Below are 16,749 nucleotides of genomic sequence, written 5' to 3'. Positions count from 1 at the left end.
AATGAATAAAAAAAGAAACCTAACTACTTTCCCATTCCTGACCTATTGACTATTTACAATCAACATCAAATAAAAAGGCTAATTTATTATATGTTTATCAGTTGCACTTTCATGGACACTTAATTAGTAATATTAACTCAAATTAAAATATTTAAAAGCTGTTTATTGAGCCTTCATTTGTCAACCAGAAATAGCATTGTCCTCATGAAACGCGCACGAGCAGGAGGAGGAGGAGGAGGAGGAGGAGGGGGCGCGTGGGGGCGCGTGGGGGCGTGAAGTCCCGGTAAAGTCAGCGTGAATCCAGACCAGACCATCAAACCCGAGCATGTCTCCTGCAGAACAAAAGCCTCTTCCTGCACGTTATTGTTCGCTGCGACTATGACTTCTGCCACAAACCGCAAAATGTGATCAATAGTTTTCATTTTAGGTCATTAGTTACTTTTCTATTACCAAGGCGGAGACAGTTGGCTCCAATATGAGTGCGTCTGCGGGGACCGGGGTTTTTGTGTTTTCCCTTACGTCCATCCCAATTTGCTACTTATGTAATTCACTCATTTGCAACGACAGGTGAGTTTGACATCTTGAGGAATGCTTGGAGTTGCATATGTTTTGGTGTTTTCTTGTATTGTTTTAGTGCTGAGGCGCTGTTCTACGCTGGGTGTGCCACTTTTGTAACTTTATGCATCTCAGGACAGTTTATCCTCAACAAGAAGGCGCCATCAGATCCTCTCTTTTATGGTATGAATCAAACGTTACTACTTTTTTTCAGTTAAACAGCATGCACATTTCAGAAAAGCAAAAAGTAGTCACGTCAGTCAAGTCCCATTCACAAAATCACTGGCAATGGATGTATTTACTCATGACACCACCACAGTCCTGTTATTTCTAGACTTTCTATCCTGGATTTAGTTCAATATTTACTTTATCTGCTTTATCTTAAGGCTTAAAGAGAACGGCTTAAAGAAATCCTCACCTTATTTAATCAATTTTAAATACAATGGTTTTTTTCTTGTATTTTTTTTTGTTTTTGTTTGATGAAATCTGATTTAGTTTTTAAAATATGTTAGTTAAAGATCTTGAGCTTACAATAGCCTAAGTCTCAATAACACTGAATGAATCCCGGACATTTTGATCTTATGTTTAATTTCAGAATCTTCAATCCTCCCTTTAACACTCAGATTGAAGTTTTTTTTTAGGCTTATAGATGTTTACAGATGTTTCATAAATACCTACTTCATATTGACTGGTTGCTGTTTTGCAGTGTATGCCGTTTTTGCATTTCTGAGCGTCGTCAATCTTATTATTGGTTTGGAGCAAGACAACATAATTGATGGATTTGTGACTTTTTATCTCAAAGAGGTGAGTGTCAGATTTGCAGGTTCATAAATGTGTATGTTGTGTATGTTTTTATGTTTATGTTTATATGCATTTTTAATTTTTTTTTTTTGTTTTCTAGGCAGATCCGCACATTAACACAGCCCACGGTCACATGATTTCCTATTGGGACGGTTGTGTACACTATCTCATGTATCTACTAGTGATCGCCGCTATAACATGGGGGTGAGTCAGCGTCTAAAATAATCTCCCCCTGTTTCTTACTCTCTCCCTTCCCTCCCCCTCTCTCCTCTCTCTTGTCTCTCTTTCTCTGGCTCTGCTTTCCCTCTCTCTCTCTCTCTCTCTCTCTCTCTCTCTCTGTGTCTGTCTTCCCTCTTTTGTCTCTTTCACTCTATCTCTCTGTCTTCCCTCTTTTCTCTTTCTTTCTCCCTGTCTACCGCTCTTCCTTTTTTCTCTCTTATCTCCCTGTCTTCGTCTGATCCTCCCATATATACAGTCTACACCTCTCTTTCTCTCTCTCTCCCCTCCCTCTGTCTGTCTTCCCTTTCCCCCCCTCTCTCTCTTTTCTCTTGTCTCTCTCTCTCTATCTTCCCTCTTTTCTCTCTCTCTTTCTCCCACTCTCCCCTTTTTCTTTCTTATCTCTCTCTCTTTGTCTCTTCCCCACATATATACAGTCTACACCTCTCTCTCTCACTCTCTCTTTCTCTCTCTCTCTCTCCCCTCCCTCTGTCTCTGTCTTCCTTTTCCCCCTCCCGCTCTTCTCTCCTGCCTCTCTTTCTCTGCTTTCTCCCACTCTCTCGATGTCCGTCTTCCCTCTTGTCTTTCTCTTTCTTTCTCTCTGTCTTCCCTTTTCTCTCTCTCCTGCTCCTGCTCTCTCCCTTTTTCTCTCTTATCTTCCTCTCTCTGTCTGTTCCTTCCATTTTACAGTCTACACCTCTGTCTCTCCCCTCCGTCTGTCTCTGTCTTCCCTCTTGTCTCTCTCTTTCTTTCTCTCTGTCTTCCCTTTTCTCTCTCTCCTGCTCTCTCCCTTTTTCTCTCTTATCTTCCTCTCTCTGTCTGTTCCTTCCATTTTGCAGTCTACACCTCTGTCTCTCCCCTGCCTCTGTCTCTGTCTTCCTTTTCCCCCTACCGCTCTTCTCTCCTGCCTCTCTTTCTCTGCTTTCTCCCACTCTCTCGATGTCTGTCTTCCCTTTCTCTCTCTCCTGCTCCTGCTCTCTCCCCTTTTCTCTCTTATCTTCCTCTCTCTGTCTGTTCCTTCCATTTTACAGTCTACACCTCTGTCTCTCCCCTCCCTCTGTCTCTGTCTTCCCTTTGTCTCTCTCTTTCTTTCTCTCTGTCTTCCCTTTTCTCTCTCTCCTGCTCCTGCTCTCTCCCTTTTTCTCTCTTATCTTCCTCTCTCTGTCTGTTCCTTCCACATTTTTCAGTCCACACCTCTGTCTCTCCCGTCCCTCTGTCTCTATCTTCCCTTTGTCTCTCTCTCCCCGTCTTCCCCTTATCCCTCTGTGCTCAGCGTTCCCTCTTTTCTCTTTCTCTCCCCCCTCTCTCTCTCCCTCCCTCTGTCCATCTCACCTCTCTCTGTATGACACGTGTCTTTGTTAATCCTCTCTGTCAACATATTGTCCATGTTCCTTTGACAATGGCAGGGACAGTTACCGATCCATCGGCCTGTACTGGGTGGGATCCTTTCTCATGCGTGCCATAGTCTACATTCTCGGGAACACTGTTGGTAAGAACACTAAAAATAATGGGATGTATTTAGAGGGGGAGTCCGTAGAGACCCCGCCCAAACCAATCAGGGCATTCTCCCAAACATTTACAACAATAGACTCTGACTAATGCTTTATTTTTGGGACACATTATACCATTCCCATTGTAGATTACACTATTACTTACTTTATAGTACACATCTCTAAGTACTAGTGTTGTGTAATGCTAATTTAGGGCTAGGCAGTATGATTATTTGCAGCAGCAGAGGAGTAGTCCTTTGGAGGAGCCCGAGGTGTGAAGACCTGTATTGTAATAATTAATATAGTGTTTATCGAAAAGAAAGGGCAAAATAAATAGTGCACTGCAAAGGTCTAATTATTGTTTTTGAAATTAAAACAAAAACAAATGTGTTCAGATGAAGCAAAATTCTAATTTCGGGTCTCGGAAAAGAGTTCTTAGTTCTTGTAACAAATCAACACAATAGTTCGACATAATATTTTTTTTTCCTCATGCAAGAGTTCAGGAAGTATCATCCACAGTTTGAGAATTGCAAGGTATAATCTACAGTTTAACTAAAACAATAGAAAGTGATTTTAAACATTAAGTGGTAGTACTTCCTTTTATATTCTCATGTGTACTTATATCTGTGTACTCCCTCAGTGTCCAGGTAGGAGTTTATTTGGTCTTTTACTTGTTCTAATACAGCTCAAGATCATTCTAAAGCTATTCAGGAAAGATTCATTTCTGCCCTGTGATTGTGACTTTATTAGTATTGATACCTGCTCAAACGAGTATCTAGTTTCGATACTAGTTTTAGTGTCGATTAGTATCTGATTTTTGATACTTTTGACAACCCTACTAAGTATTAGACACAGCTACTTGGTTTTTTTTGTAGTTTTTTTGTAATCTGAAAAGGCTGTTGGGCGAGATAAAACTATAACTGCGTTTTCTACAGCCTTGCAAAATTTATATGAGAAAAACGCACGTTAAATTGTTTATTTTTTCTTTTAAAAATGCTGAAAAAAAAAAAAAAAAAAAAAAAATCCTAGTACCCGTAAATTTCGGACTACAGAGCGCACCTTGATATAAGCCGCACCAGCTAAATTTGAAGAGAAAATCAATTTTGTCCATATATAAGCCGCACCTGAATAAAAGCCGCAGGTTTTCATATTGTAACATGAGACATTTACACAGAAAGACGGTGCACCGACACGCTTTTTTTTTAAACTGTGCCTGAAAATTGGCACCAACACGACAACAACACGGGATGAACACATCTGCAGGTTTAGAAAATAAAGCTGCACCAACACGGAAAATCTGCTTTTATTTCCTCTGAAAACTTTTGTCGTCTTTTTACATTGACCAAGTTGGATTCATTGATGTCGAGCTTACGTGCAGTGGCTCTATTTCAGGGGTCAGCAACTCGCGGCTCCGGAGCCGTATGCGCCTCTTTCAGCCTTATACTGCGGCTCTGCGTGGCTTGGGAACTGACACAGACACAGCTCACAGTCCTGCGTAAACAGCCCTGATTTTCAGACGTTGTGCGCACAGGGGTCAGGAGCAACTTTGGCCCGTCCCTAATGACACACTAATAAGCTCGTCCGTAGATGTATCATGAAAATCCTGCTGGAAATCGCCACAGAAATCTATTTGATGTAGTAGCAAGTTTATTATCTGCTCTTGTCTCTGTGATGACGTATCACGTATAACACATCAGACACGACGCACAAAACTAGAGCCACAAGCGAGTGAAAATGAGCCAAAACAAAAGTCTTTGGAGATCTTTTTAACAAAGGGGAAAAGGACAACTGAGGAGCCAGAAGAGGAGACTACGACCTCCAAGAAAAAGAAAGATAAATTTAACAGACAATGCCTACTTAAAATCTGGGTTTGTCGCTGCAGGTGACTCACGCACAGAGTCCGCTCTACGTAACATACGGGAAAAGCAAATAAGGCAATGAAACCTTCAAAACTGCTTTGGCACATGGAGAATAAGCACCTGGGATTAAACGATACGCTACGAGTTTTTTTGTTGTTGTTTTTTTAAAGAAACTGCGGAGCAGAGTAGACATAATCACATAATCAGCGCGATGCATGATGCAGCGGTTTGGTGAGTTGTATTTTTTTAATGCACTTAAGTTGTTTTTGCCATATTTATCTGCCACGTGTAGAAGGCTTGTCCGTGAAAGTAAAACCTACATTATTCCGTTACATTATTGTTATTATACAGTGTTATCTTCATTTTAGATGTCAAAAAGTATTTGCGGCTCCCAGTGTTTTATTTTATGTGGAAAGTGGGTCCAAATGGCTCTTTGCGTGTTAAAGGCCGACCCCTGCTCTGTTTCCTTTCTGTTTCTTTATCTTAAAAACTGCATCATATCCATTTCATGATGCGCAAAATGATCGTTCAAAATCAAAACTAGTGAATTCTTCAGAGCAGAATCTTTCCCCACGTCTGTCTCACTTTTACGTTTACAGCTAGAGAGCGCCCCCCAGGGGCCGTTATCCAGTAAAATTCCATATATAAGCCGCACTGCTGTAAAAGCCGCAGGGTTCAAAGCGTGGAAAAAAAGTAGCGGCTTATAATCCGAAATTTACGGTACATGCTTTAAGATCACTGTGAAAAGATAAAAAATGAAATGGTAAAAAAATAATTCTGGTGACTTAAAGTAGTGGCTTAAAGTTTTATTAAAGTGTTATTAATAATGAAAAAAAAGGGGGGGGGGGGGGGATTATGTATTTGGGTTTATTTATGCTTTTTTTTAATGCTATGTTTAAGGTTTTTGTGTGTTAAAGGAAAAGGGGCGTGGTTAGTGGGTTGTGACCATGGTTGTTTTATGTTTTAGGTATTTGTGTTTTGTTTTCACGTTTATTATTATTGTATTGTTTCATGTTTTATTTTATTGTCCTTAATTAAAAAAAAAAAAGCTGCACGATAATTGTGTCTCTGATATAGTAAGTGATGATTCAAAGTTCAAAATGTGTGTGTTTTTATTTTGTATGTTTATGACAATGCTGTTCTAACGATAGTCAATATTTGTGATTTTTTTCCCAGGTAAATATGGGCTTTACGTGGGCCCTCTCTCTCTGCTCTATGGGGGGTACATCTTTATCGCAGTTTGGGCTTGTTTCCGCATCTTCAGCCAGCCGTCCACCCAACAGACACTAACCACTGTGAGTTATACAAAATCGAAAACTTACATTTGATTCATTCCATTCTTTTATCTTGATTTATACAGTTAAAATACAGAACAATACAAACAAAACAAATAACTACACAGGTCCATTTAAAACATTAAAAACAGGAGCAGGTGAGATTATTAACGTGCATTTGTGGCCCCAATCTATCCAGTTTTGCTTGTCCTTGAAATGTATTCCGTGTTTGGGAAGCAAAATAACCAAAAGCACTTTCCCGCATTTCAGTTCTAGTGCGGCCATTTTTTTAGACATAGACAATCATGAGATGTTGTTTGAAAAGTTCCCGTATCAACAACAAACAAGTGAGATATTCAGGCAGTTTATGAAGTACTCAGTTATAAATAAACGCTCATATTGATCACAGGCTCCTGAAAATGTCTTCTTTATATCCTTTTTTGCGTTTTTCTTGAGTTTTCAGACTATGCTAAAACTTTTTTGGGAATCTATTGCCATCATTTGCATTGTGTCTCCATGGTAACGGCTGAACAGCTTGATGTCAGTGCAAAGTGTCAATACGTATATGCTGCTGAGGGGCGAAAACATTACAAACAGTACATTTATGACTTTAAATACATTTATTATTATGTATTTCAACTCAATAAGGTAGTTCATTGCTCAGTATTTTATACATTAAAAAAACAATCTTTAAAATGGTAATAAATGGGACAGACCACCAAACCAAAAAAATGTATAAAATGTAAAAATATTCAATTTACCACCGTCTTCACTAATACTATGTTCTTGCAAGTGTCACTACCTCAGGAAACAATTTATTTTCCTACCTATAGCTACATATATGATACTTAGATACTTGACATACATTACATACATTTTACTTGAACATGTATATTACTCAGTAGCTTACTATAATACTCATAAAGACTACACAAAAACTATACAAATTAGACTAAGAACACTTTACCAGGACTATACAACAAAAAAAACTGTAATACTGATCCCAACTCAAATTACATTCTTATTGTAATGATAATAATGAATCCTGTTGATTTTTGTTTTCAGGAGACTCAAAGGAAACGTTTGTCCCAGCGACCAACGGACATGTTATTTGTGATCTACCTCATTCCTGCGTTTGCCTTCTGTGTTTTTAGAGGACTGGTAAGAAACTTTTATTTAACCCAATCAAATTTAAATGTATGTGTGTGTGTGTAACATTTCCATTGGAAGTTGTCTCCATGGAGATGTTATGACATTGCCTCGAATGTTCCACAGTATGGCAGTGCAGTGTGTAAATGTATCTGTGTCTGTTGTTTAAAAAATCCTTGAAATAAAGGCATTCCAGTGGGCTTGGCTCTCCACAGATCTCATCTGTAATATTTCCTGATATACATACTATGGAGCATTCCAGGCAAAGTAAACCAGTGGTGGAAGGTAACGAAGTACAAGTACTGAAGTCTGTGCTTAAGTAGAGTTTTTAGGTATCTGTATTTAAATTTTATAGTGGATACATGTTTGACTTTCGACTCCACTACATTTTTGAACTGGACTGAAAAGTAAAAAGCACTTTTCATATGATTTGAGAGGTTCATTTGACCATGTTTGTGGTTTTTGAGTTCAAGCTTCAGCTTTGAGCAAACAAAAATAAATACACAAAATTCATAAGAAATAACAACACTTGTGTGAAATACTTTAACTTTTTATGCTTAAAGTACATTTTTAAATGGGTACTTAAATATTTTTACTAGAGTAGATTTTTTATTTGATACTTTTACTTGAGTAACTATTTAACTCTGCATCTGTACTTTTACTTATGTAACAAAATTCATCCACCACTGAAGCAAACACAAGACAAGAAGGTCCCTCCATCAGAAAAAATAAAGTTACATAGTGCTCCTTTAACCTGATTAATACCTTTAATACATGATTGTATTAGTGTGCATTTGACTGTGTGTATTTTTAGATTGCCTTGGATTGCTCTGGTCAGTGGTGTCAGGACTACGCTCTGCAGTTTGAACCGTACCTCAAAGATCCCACAGCTTATCCAAAAGTGCAGGTAAAACATTAACCAACATACTTTGATTTGCACCGCCTAAAACGATCCTATATTTCAAACATTGCATCATATCCCTGTTGTAGTAACTCAGGCTTTTGTATTCAGTAGCTTATTCTTCAGCAAATCATAATTTTAACATTTGTAGATTTGTTTTTTTGTATTTTTAGCTAAGAGTTATTTTCACTTAGGCTATATTCCAGAAGATTTATTGTCAGTTTCTGCAAATAAATAGACATTCAAAGAGACCAAAAATACTGTCTTTGCCTTTGAATTTAGTCTTAACGTATCATAAACAAGATATAAAATAGTTTAAAGGTCCTATATTATGCAAAAGTGACTCTTGAGCCTTAAGTCATGTTATAATGTTGTTACCTCATCATCCTCATCAAACATACCTAGATTTGTGTTTCAGTTGCACATGTTTGAGTCACTTTATTATTAGTCTATATCTCCAAAGCTCAAAATGCTCTGTTCCACCTTGTGATGTCATGAAGTGGTAGCTTTGAAGTTAACAGTTACCTTTTACCTTTTGTTCCGTTGACATTGGAAATTCCACGGCTGAAATTATACAAATGAGTCTAGTGAAGGTGCATGCCGAGCACTTCCTGTATTGCTGCATGACATCACAAGGGGGAACAGAGTTTTCTCAGTTTGAGAGAAGAACTCAGCCTAAATATGCAGGGTTTGTGTGTTAAACATGTGTGAATGAAACAAAACACAACTCCAGGTCTGTTTGTGATGAGGAAACAACTCTATAACACAGATCAGAAAATAGTGTAATATGGGCCCTTTAAAAAACACAAGATTAAAACTGAATAGAAACTATAGCAAATATGATTATTTATATTTATATCACCCAGCGACTTTTGTGCTTATAAACACAATAGAGTGCTAGTTGCTGCGTGACATTTTACAGCATTTTGTAGCTAGACCTAATAGAATTGTTTTAGCGAGTTTTTCTGTGTATGTTTTTCTGTATGGATTGATGGGTTTCAGCTTCCTGTTTATAGGCTCCATTTTGAGGACTATTTACCTTTCAAACGATATAATATTTAGCTTTGAACTGTTAATTACTATGGCAACACTCACTCACATCACTCTGACAAGTTGTGCAAAAGTGTTTCAGAGTTTAGTTGAAGGTCCAGGGAACAGGGCAGTGGAGGCAGCTAGGTTAGGATTTGGGTCTGGAGCGGAGGTAGGTATTAGCAGTTAAGTTAATCCAAAAAGCAGGTTTAGCAAAAAGTGAATTGCTTGATTAAACTGAGCCAAAGGTTAATACAATGCAAGATTAACTGACTGGTCTCCACACAAAGGACACGAAGGAGGGGGAGACACAGGACATAGAAGGGAGGAGGCACTGAAATCATGACAGATACCCATGTATATTATCTTTAAAAAGTGAATTTTGTTTCTCTCAGATGCTGGTGAGCCTGTTATATTCTGGTCCGTACTATTTTCTGGCTCTTTACGCCCTGATCGTTCCAGGATGTGGGTGGATGCCTGATCTGACTCTTGTTCATTCGGGAGCATTGGCACAGGTAAGTCCAGCCACGCACACACACAAAATTACACCTATATATTTTTGCACAGGTGGCATAGACGTTCTAAGGTATTTTGCCCTCGGGAATAATGGCAGTATCTCGCTCTGGTAAAGAACTCGGGACTGTGACGTCACACTTCATAGAATTTTCCTGTACCCTGCAGTTTATCGGGTTGTCCCACCACGCTGGTTTATTTTTTAACAATGTTTGGCTAATATAGCTGCATAAGAGTTTTGCTCAACTGCTACAACGGCCATTTTTTGACGCTCCATCCCAAGTTCTATTGGGGATCTGGCTGACAACCTCAGATCCTTTGTGTTTATTTATACAGCGGAAACCATTGAGATCACTTAGGTGCTCTTTTTCCCTATTTAAAATACAAAACAAAGAGAAAAACTAACAAAAAACAAGTATACAAGTCAATATAAAACATTAAAAACAGCTAAAAGCCTCTGTCTGGTCTCATTTTTGCTGTGACTACTTGTCCTTAGCCTTATGCAGTCATGGGATCTGGTGTTAAATGTTCCCGTATCAATGATTAACAAACAGGTGAGGTGTTCTGGCAGTTTTTGAAGTTTGTAGTAGTAGTATAGATACATTTCATACAGTGCTGTTTTCTTCTGACAGACAGCGATGGACAACCCACTTTTTCATACAGAATACAGTGATGCGATTCAAATTCATCACCTGTAATAAAATGAAGCGTTTTGAGTGAAATAGTGGATCCAGCGGTTTCAAAGCAGAGGCTGAAGTCTGCATCTAAACCGCATCTCCATAATCAATAACTGGCACTACAACGAGCTCGTATGGACCAAGAAGTTATGGAAGAAGCTGCGAATCTAGATAAATGATTATGAGACTGCATCAAAACTAAAATAAAGGAGAAGACAAACATGATAAAACAGAATGCCCAAATGCCTTCAGTTATAAGTAAATTAAACCACAAGAACATAAACGTAATGTTATTTTAAAGTCAGGTCAGGTTTATTTATAAAGGCCATTTAAAAACAACCATCGCTCCCCAAAATGCTGCACAATATAAAGTGAAAGCTTATAAAACAAAACATGCAAAAATATAAGAGAACACAACAAATACAATGCAAATATAAATAAGAGTCACACTCAGCTCGTGTAAAAAGCCAGTACAAACAAATATATTTAAACATCAGTAGAGTAATGGTGCGTTCCAGGAAAAAAAAAGCTTTGAAACTCATCTCAGACTACTTCCTATTTGCGACCTGGGTGATTCCCATTTGACTCTGACACGCTACGGAGAAATATTATGATAAACGATAACATTGAAACATTTTTTTTCCACTGACACAATAACAATAATGAGGGATAATCCGAGTAAACCCATTTTAAATCGACTGTTTCATTGAAAAGGCCTGAGCTGCAACAAATGAATAAGAGAACAAACCAGTAATTAGCCATAGAAGTCACGTTTTCTACCCTCTGCAGCTTAAATCTCATCATATTACGACTAAGGCAACAGAAAACTTGTACACACACACCCAAAAATATTGTTCTTGCTTTCATATTTTCATTTAATAAGTTGATATAATGATTACTGTGACTGACTTACGTGACTCCTACTTTCCATATGAGATAAATTGTGAACTATTACAACAATGCTGACCACCAATCTTTAGCCTTAGCATTAGCCTTATTGTTTACATAAAAGTTAATTCCGCTGGAGTGCACTAAAGTGGGACCCTCCAAACTGCACAAATACAAATATGACATGTGCTGATTGAATAATAAAATGAAACGTGCATTGCTGGGACTTTGCCAAATGCTCCAGAGTCATGAGTGGTCCCTCGCGTTGTTGTTAATGTGCTGAGGAGGGCCACCTGCCGCCGCCCGCCCCCTGCCCTTTGAGAGAGGGTCGACCCGGTGTTTACGGCCCCTCTCCAAACCTCTACGGGACGTCCGACCGTGTCAGGGCTGTAAACGCCGCAGACACAGGTGGTGGTCGACAGGCGTAAAGTCCTTCTGAGGATTAGCGACACACGACCGAACATTCCTCTGCTAACTACGTGATTCAATATAAACTGAGGAAATATATATAGTAGTGTATGTACAGCGGTGAAACGTAACAAAGTAAAAGTAGTAATGGATATTTACTTTTATTTCACTACATTTGAGAACAGGTGTGTGTACTTTCTACTCCACTACATTTTTAAACCTGAGTATTTTTTATTATTGTTTGAGACCTGCTGAAAAGGCTGACGGTTTATTTCGAACAAGTTCATAGTTTGAGCAAACAATAATATACAGATAAAAATCAGCACAATTCTTTATCAAAATGAGTGAAGCCTTATAATACCAAACTCTGTGCAATATACTTTTACTCTTTACGTACATTTTTAAACACTTTCATACTTTTTTAGACACTTTCATACTTTTATTTAAGTAGATTTTTTCATGTGATACTTTTATTTTTACTTGAGTATTTTCTTGCTTCAGTACCTGTACTTTTACTTAAGTAAGAAAATGTTGTTCTTCTTCCACCACTGTGTATATTCAGTATAGTATCAGTAATTTACGGAGGTTAAAAGTTGCCAAGACAAGTAAAAAGACACGGACTGACATTGATCTAGAGCAAGTCATTCAATATTATTTATAATTATAGTTTATATTACATTGTAAAATTGCCATACTTTTTGATGCACTGGGATATTAACAGTATGTACTCTTCTTGGGCATATTTGACAAAGATTTTGGGGAGATTTAGGGTTTCTACAAAACTTGAATTTATTGTAATATTTTTATCCAACCATTCCATCCATTTTCTTCCTCTTATCCAGAGCTGGGTCGCGGGGGCTCCTCCGGTGGGACCCTAAGGCGTTCCCAGGCCAGCCAAGACACATAGTCCCTCAAGTGTGTCCTGGGTCTCCTCCGGGGCCTCCTCCCGGTGGGACATGTCCGGAATATTTTTAGATTCCACATAAATTATCATCGAGGAAAAATGTTCATGAGGAATAGCGGACATACCTTTCCATATTATATTTTACGTAAATACTCAGTTTGTAAATACTCTGATTCTGTTTACTTTGAAAAATTGTTAAGCGATTAAACCTATGGTCTTGCAGCAGGCAGCTATTGTATTGTACCTCATTAATATTGTGTGGAGCAGTACTAATGAAAACTGTATACATTGTAATGCACAGTTTCAGTGTGTTTTTGTAGAAACTCCTTGGACATTTTGGTATCTACAAGCACTATATGATATTACGTTATCTATATAGGCTAAGGAATAGTGTACTCCCGCTCACTGTCTCACACTTGGTTCACTTTTATTAGTACAACGTCCCTCTGACCTTCATCACTTATGAGTTCAGCCTCTTATATAAGTTAAGGGACCGCCCCCTTAAGAGTAATCAACCAATCACAACAGTGGAAAAAATACATTCACAATTAGCCCCCAATGTAAGCGCAATATTGTACATAATTTACTTTGACTTAAATGCACCTGTCAGCCAGTCAGGTGTGCAGAAACCTATAATGTACTTGAAAAATGCACTTGTTGTAGCAAGGCAAGACAAGTTTATTTGTATAGCACAGTTCATACACAGTAATTCAAAGTAGAAATAAGAATAAGAAAGACATTAAAATCACAATACAACAAATCAAAAATACTTACAAATAATCATAAAATTAACATTAAAAGAGCAGAGTGCAGTATAAAATCAGTCACATGCACAGATAAACAGAGGTTCGTAGTTTGAGCAAGCAAAAATATACAGATAAAAACAGACACAGCACAACTTTTTATCAAAATCACTACATTTGAAGCTTTATTAGATCTCAAACTCTGTGCAAAATACTTTTATTTTATCATCTTTAAGTACATTTTCAAATGGGTACCTTAATACTTTTACTTTAGTATTTTTTGTTCTGGTATCTATACTTTTACTAAAGTGAGAAAATTGAGTACTTCTGTGTACATACAGTATAGTATAAATAAATTACCAAGGTCAAAAGTCGCTAAAACATGTAAAAAAAATACATAGAAGGACACTGATCTAGAGCAAGTGAGAAAAATTAACTGTAAAAGAGAAGCATGTAGAATAAGAACTTTTCAGTCGTATGCACAGCTAAACAGAACCGTCTGGGGCCTGGATGTAAACATTGTCAAAGTAGATGTTCAGTCCTGCTTTAGTCCTGCTTTAGTCCTGCTTTAGTCCTGCTTTAGTCCTGCTTTAGTCCTACTTTAGTCCTGCTTTAGTCCTGCTTTAGTCCTACTTTAGTCCTGCTTTAGTCCTGCTTTAGTCCTGCTTTAGTCCTGCTTTAGTCCTGCTTTAGTCCTACTTTAGTCCTGCTTTAGTCCTGCTTTAGTCCTACTTTAGTCCTGCTTTAGTCCTGCTTTAGTCCTGCTTTAGTCCTACTTTAGTCGAGCTCCTGGTCCCTGAAGTCCTCAAACTACGAGATGGTTCATATGACACTAACATGTCGGAGATGTAATGCGACTGTGTCTTGGACTATAATGCACAAAGGTGGTATCGTGTGGAACAGACCTTCGTGTCAGTCAGCAGTGGGATTGGAGATGACTTCAGAGCAGGAGGAATGGAGCTATTGGTGGTATTCACTTAAATGTCAGCTGTTCAGAGCAGATAAAAATAGAGACAGAGCGATGGCCTGACAACAGTGGTTGCTATGAGACGAGTGGCATGTTTTTAGGGACTTAGGCTGAAAAGTTGGTGAGAGAGAATTGCAATGGTGGAAATAGGAATGTGTGATGCTTACAAAATTAACATATATATATATTTTTTTTATTAACCTGATGATAATAATCTAACAGTACTATTTAAAAATCCATCCAGAACAGTGTATCTCAAACTATGGAACGTGAGCTCCTTCAGGTGGTACTTGGACAACTACAGTGTCAGTGTTGTAGTCCACTTTTAGACCTGGTTTAGCCCTGGATTAGACCTAGAATTGGAATAGTCCTGTGAATTAGATCTGGTGGTACTTGGAAAGCCAAATCTATTCTTTGGCGGTACTTGTGAAACGTTTTGAGAGCGTCTGTGCTAAAGCGTCCCCTGTGAATGTCTTTAGTTCAGCTTCAGAACGTGAATGGACAAAACTGATTCAAAACTGACACAAATGTGCAGGAATATCACTTGTAGCCTTATTTGGAAGAGAACATTTCAAGTTTCTTTTTTTTTTTAATTGCTCCTTTTGCTACCTTTTAAAATAGTTTATATGACAATTATAAAAATAGTAAAACTTTTGTTGAATGGTTTAGAATTACATCATAGTGTCAATGTAATTATAATTGATAGGGAGTATTACAACAAACCGCCAGCGCTATAGTAAGGTTATTGTGGTCAAATCCTGATTCAAATGGGTTATCGTCTATTGAAATCCAAGTAAATATGTACATTTTTATTTTTATTGACTCCTTGTGGATTATAGTTAGTGTATTTCAGTATTTGATAGCTTAGCACTGTTGAAGAGACAATCCACTTACCCCAAAGCCCGCGTCATTGAAACCTAAACCCCATTGTCCAGACTCCAGACGTCTTTCATCAGAAGTGAGCAGCTGAACCAATACTGAACAAACAAACTGTGCAGGGCAAGCTTAAAAAAGAAACTGATGTATTCCGCTATGCCTAAAGTGTGTTGTGGATTAAATTTCATAGTGATTGTCTATGTCATAAAAATGGGTTCAGATACAGGGAACAATTAACATTTTTTTTGTTTGTTTTGAATTGTTTTAGTATAGACTTATCCATGGATTTCAAAGGGATGAGAAAACTGCACTGATGCTATAGCAAATGAAAAAAAAACTCTAAAAAAAAAGTTCTCAAAATGGTGCCTTTGAACAAAAAGCGAAACCCATGAATAAATAATAAAAAGAAAATAACTTTAATTTAATGAATTTGAAAAGCTGAAATAAAGACACTTACAACAACATTCTAGTCTATTTACCTTCTAGTAAATGTTTATTCATGTGTTTTAACTTCCTGTTTACACTGTTGACATTTTTCACTATTCAAAAAATGTAATCACCGAAATCAAATTCTTGCCATTTTTCCTAACACTGAAATCCATGGATTGATTTTTAATAACTATAGTGTAAAATAAAAGCTACCATGTTATGATAATTTACCCAGCACCTTTATGCTTTTTGCTTGTGTGTTTTCAGGCCCAGTTTTCTCACATTGGAGCGTCTCTCCACACTCGGACCCCCTTCTCTTTTCGAGTCCCTCTGAGCAGCCAGCCTCTGTTCCTTTTGGTGAATGTGATCTACGCTCTGGTCCCTCAGCTCCTCTGCTACCGCTGCTCCACCCAGCCCGAATTTTTCCTGTCAACAAGAACCACATCTGACAAAAAGACCGAGTAAAAGTCTTTAACGTTATCAGACAGTTGGTCGGACTCAAGAAGTGTAATTTTCCAAATGTAAAGTTATATGGTGTTCAGTCTTGTTTTAATATGGTTGATTCTATGTGAAGACGCAACATTTTTAATTTTCATTTTCTTTGACCATTTCTGAATTTATTTAATTTTATGTTTGTGTTTGTGGATTACATTCTTGTTTTTCTTTGTAGACTCATAAAATGTGATTGTTTTGTATTGCTTCTATTCTTTTGAAAATGGTTTGTTTGTTCTAAAGGCGTTTGAATACTATTTATAGTTAGTTTTACCAAATCTAAAGACTGTGATAAGCCAACGATAAGCTAAGCAAAAAGCGCTGGTTAGACATATGCTATCAACATAAAAGGATAAATAATAAAACATTACATAAATGAGTGACCTTAGATACTTCTCAATCAACCCATTGCTTGTAAATTAAATTGACAAGTTTATGCTTGCACCATATATATATACAGTCTATGGTTTATACCTTTTTGGAAATAAATATGTTTTTCCCTCCATTACTTGTGGCATTATTGTATAGAACTACGCTATGCATTACACTGAAAAAGGTTTTAATATGTGGACTATCGT

The 16,749-nt window shown here is 37.6% G+C and overlaps 1 protein-coding gene across 1 annotated transcript; it reads left to right on the top strand.

Moving 5' to 3' along the window:
* Positions 1-300: 300 nt before the first annotated feature.
* On the top strand, positions 301-16,614 carry LOC117390613 (transmembrane 6 superfamily member 1-like). Its single transcript, XM_055232057.1, has 10 exons — positions 301-567; positions 635-738; positions 1,262-1,359; positions 1,457-1,560; positions 2,979-3,061; positions 6,098-6,216; positions 7,261-7,356; positions 8,159-8,251; positions 9,670-9,789; positions 15,947-16,614. Exons 1-10 carry the CDS (start codon positions 476-478, stop codon positions 16,142-16,144), a joined length of 1,107 nt encoding a protein of 368 aa, XP_055088032.1. The 5' UTR covers positions 301-475; the 3' UTR covers positions 16,145-16,614.
* The last annotated feature ends 135 nt before the right edge of the window (positions 16,615-16,749 follow it).

This window comes from Periophthalmus magnuspinnatus, chromosome 3, assembly GCF_009829125.3.
Source record: "Periophthalmus magnuspinnatus isolate fPerMag1 chromosome 3, fPerMag1.2.pri, whole genome shotgun sequence".
Taxonomy (NCBI): Eukaryota; Metazoa; Chordata; class Actinopteri; order Gobiiformes; family Gobiidae; genus Periophthalmus; species Periophthalmus magnuspinnatus.
This window is presented reverse-complemented; position numbering and strand designations above follow the sequence as displayed.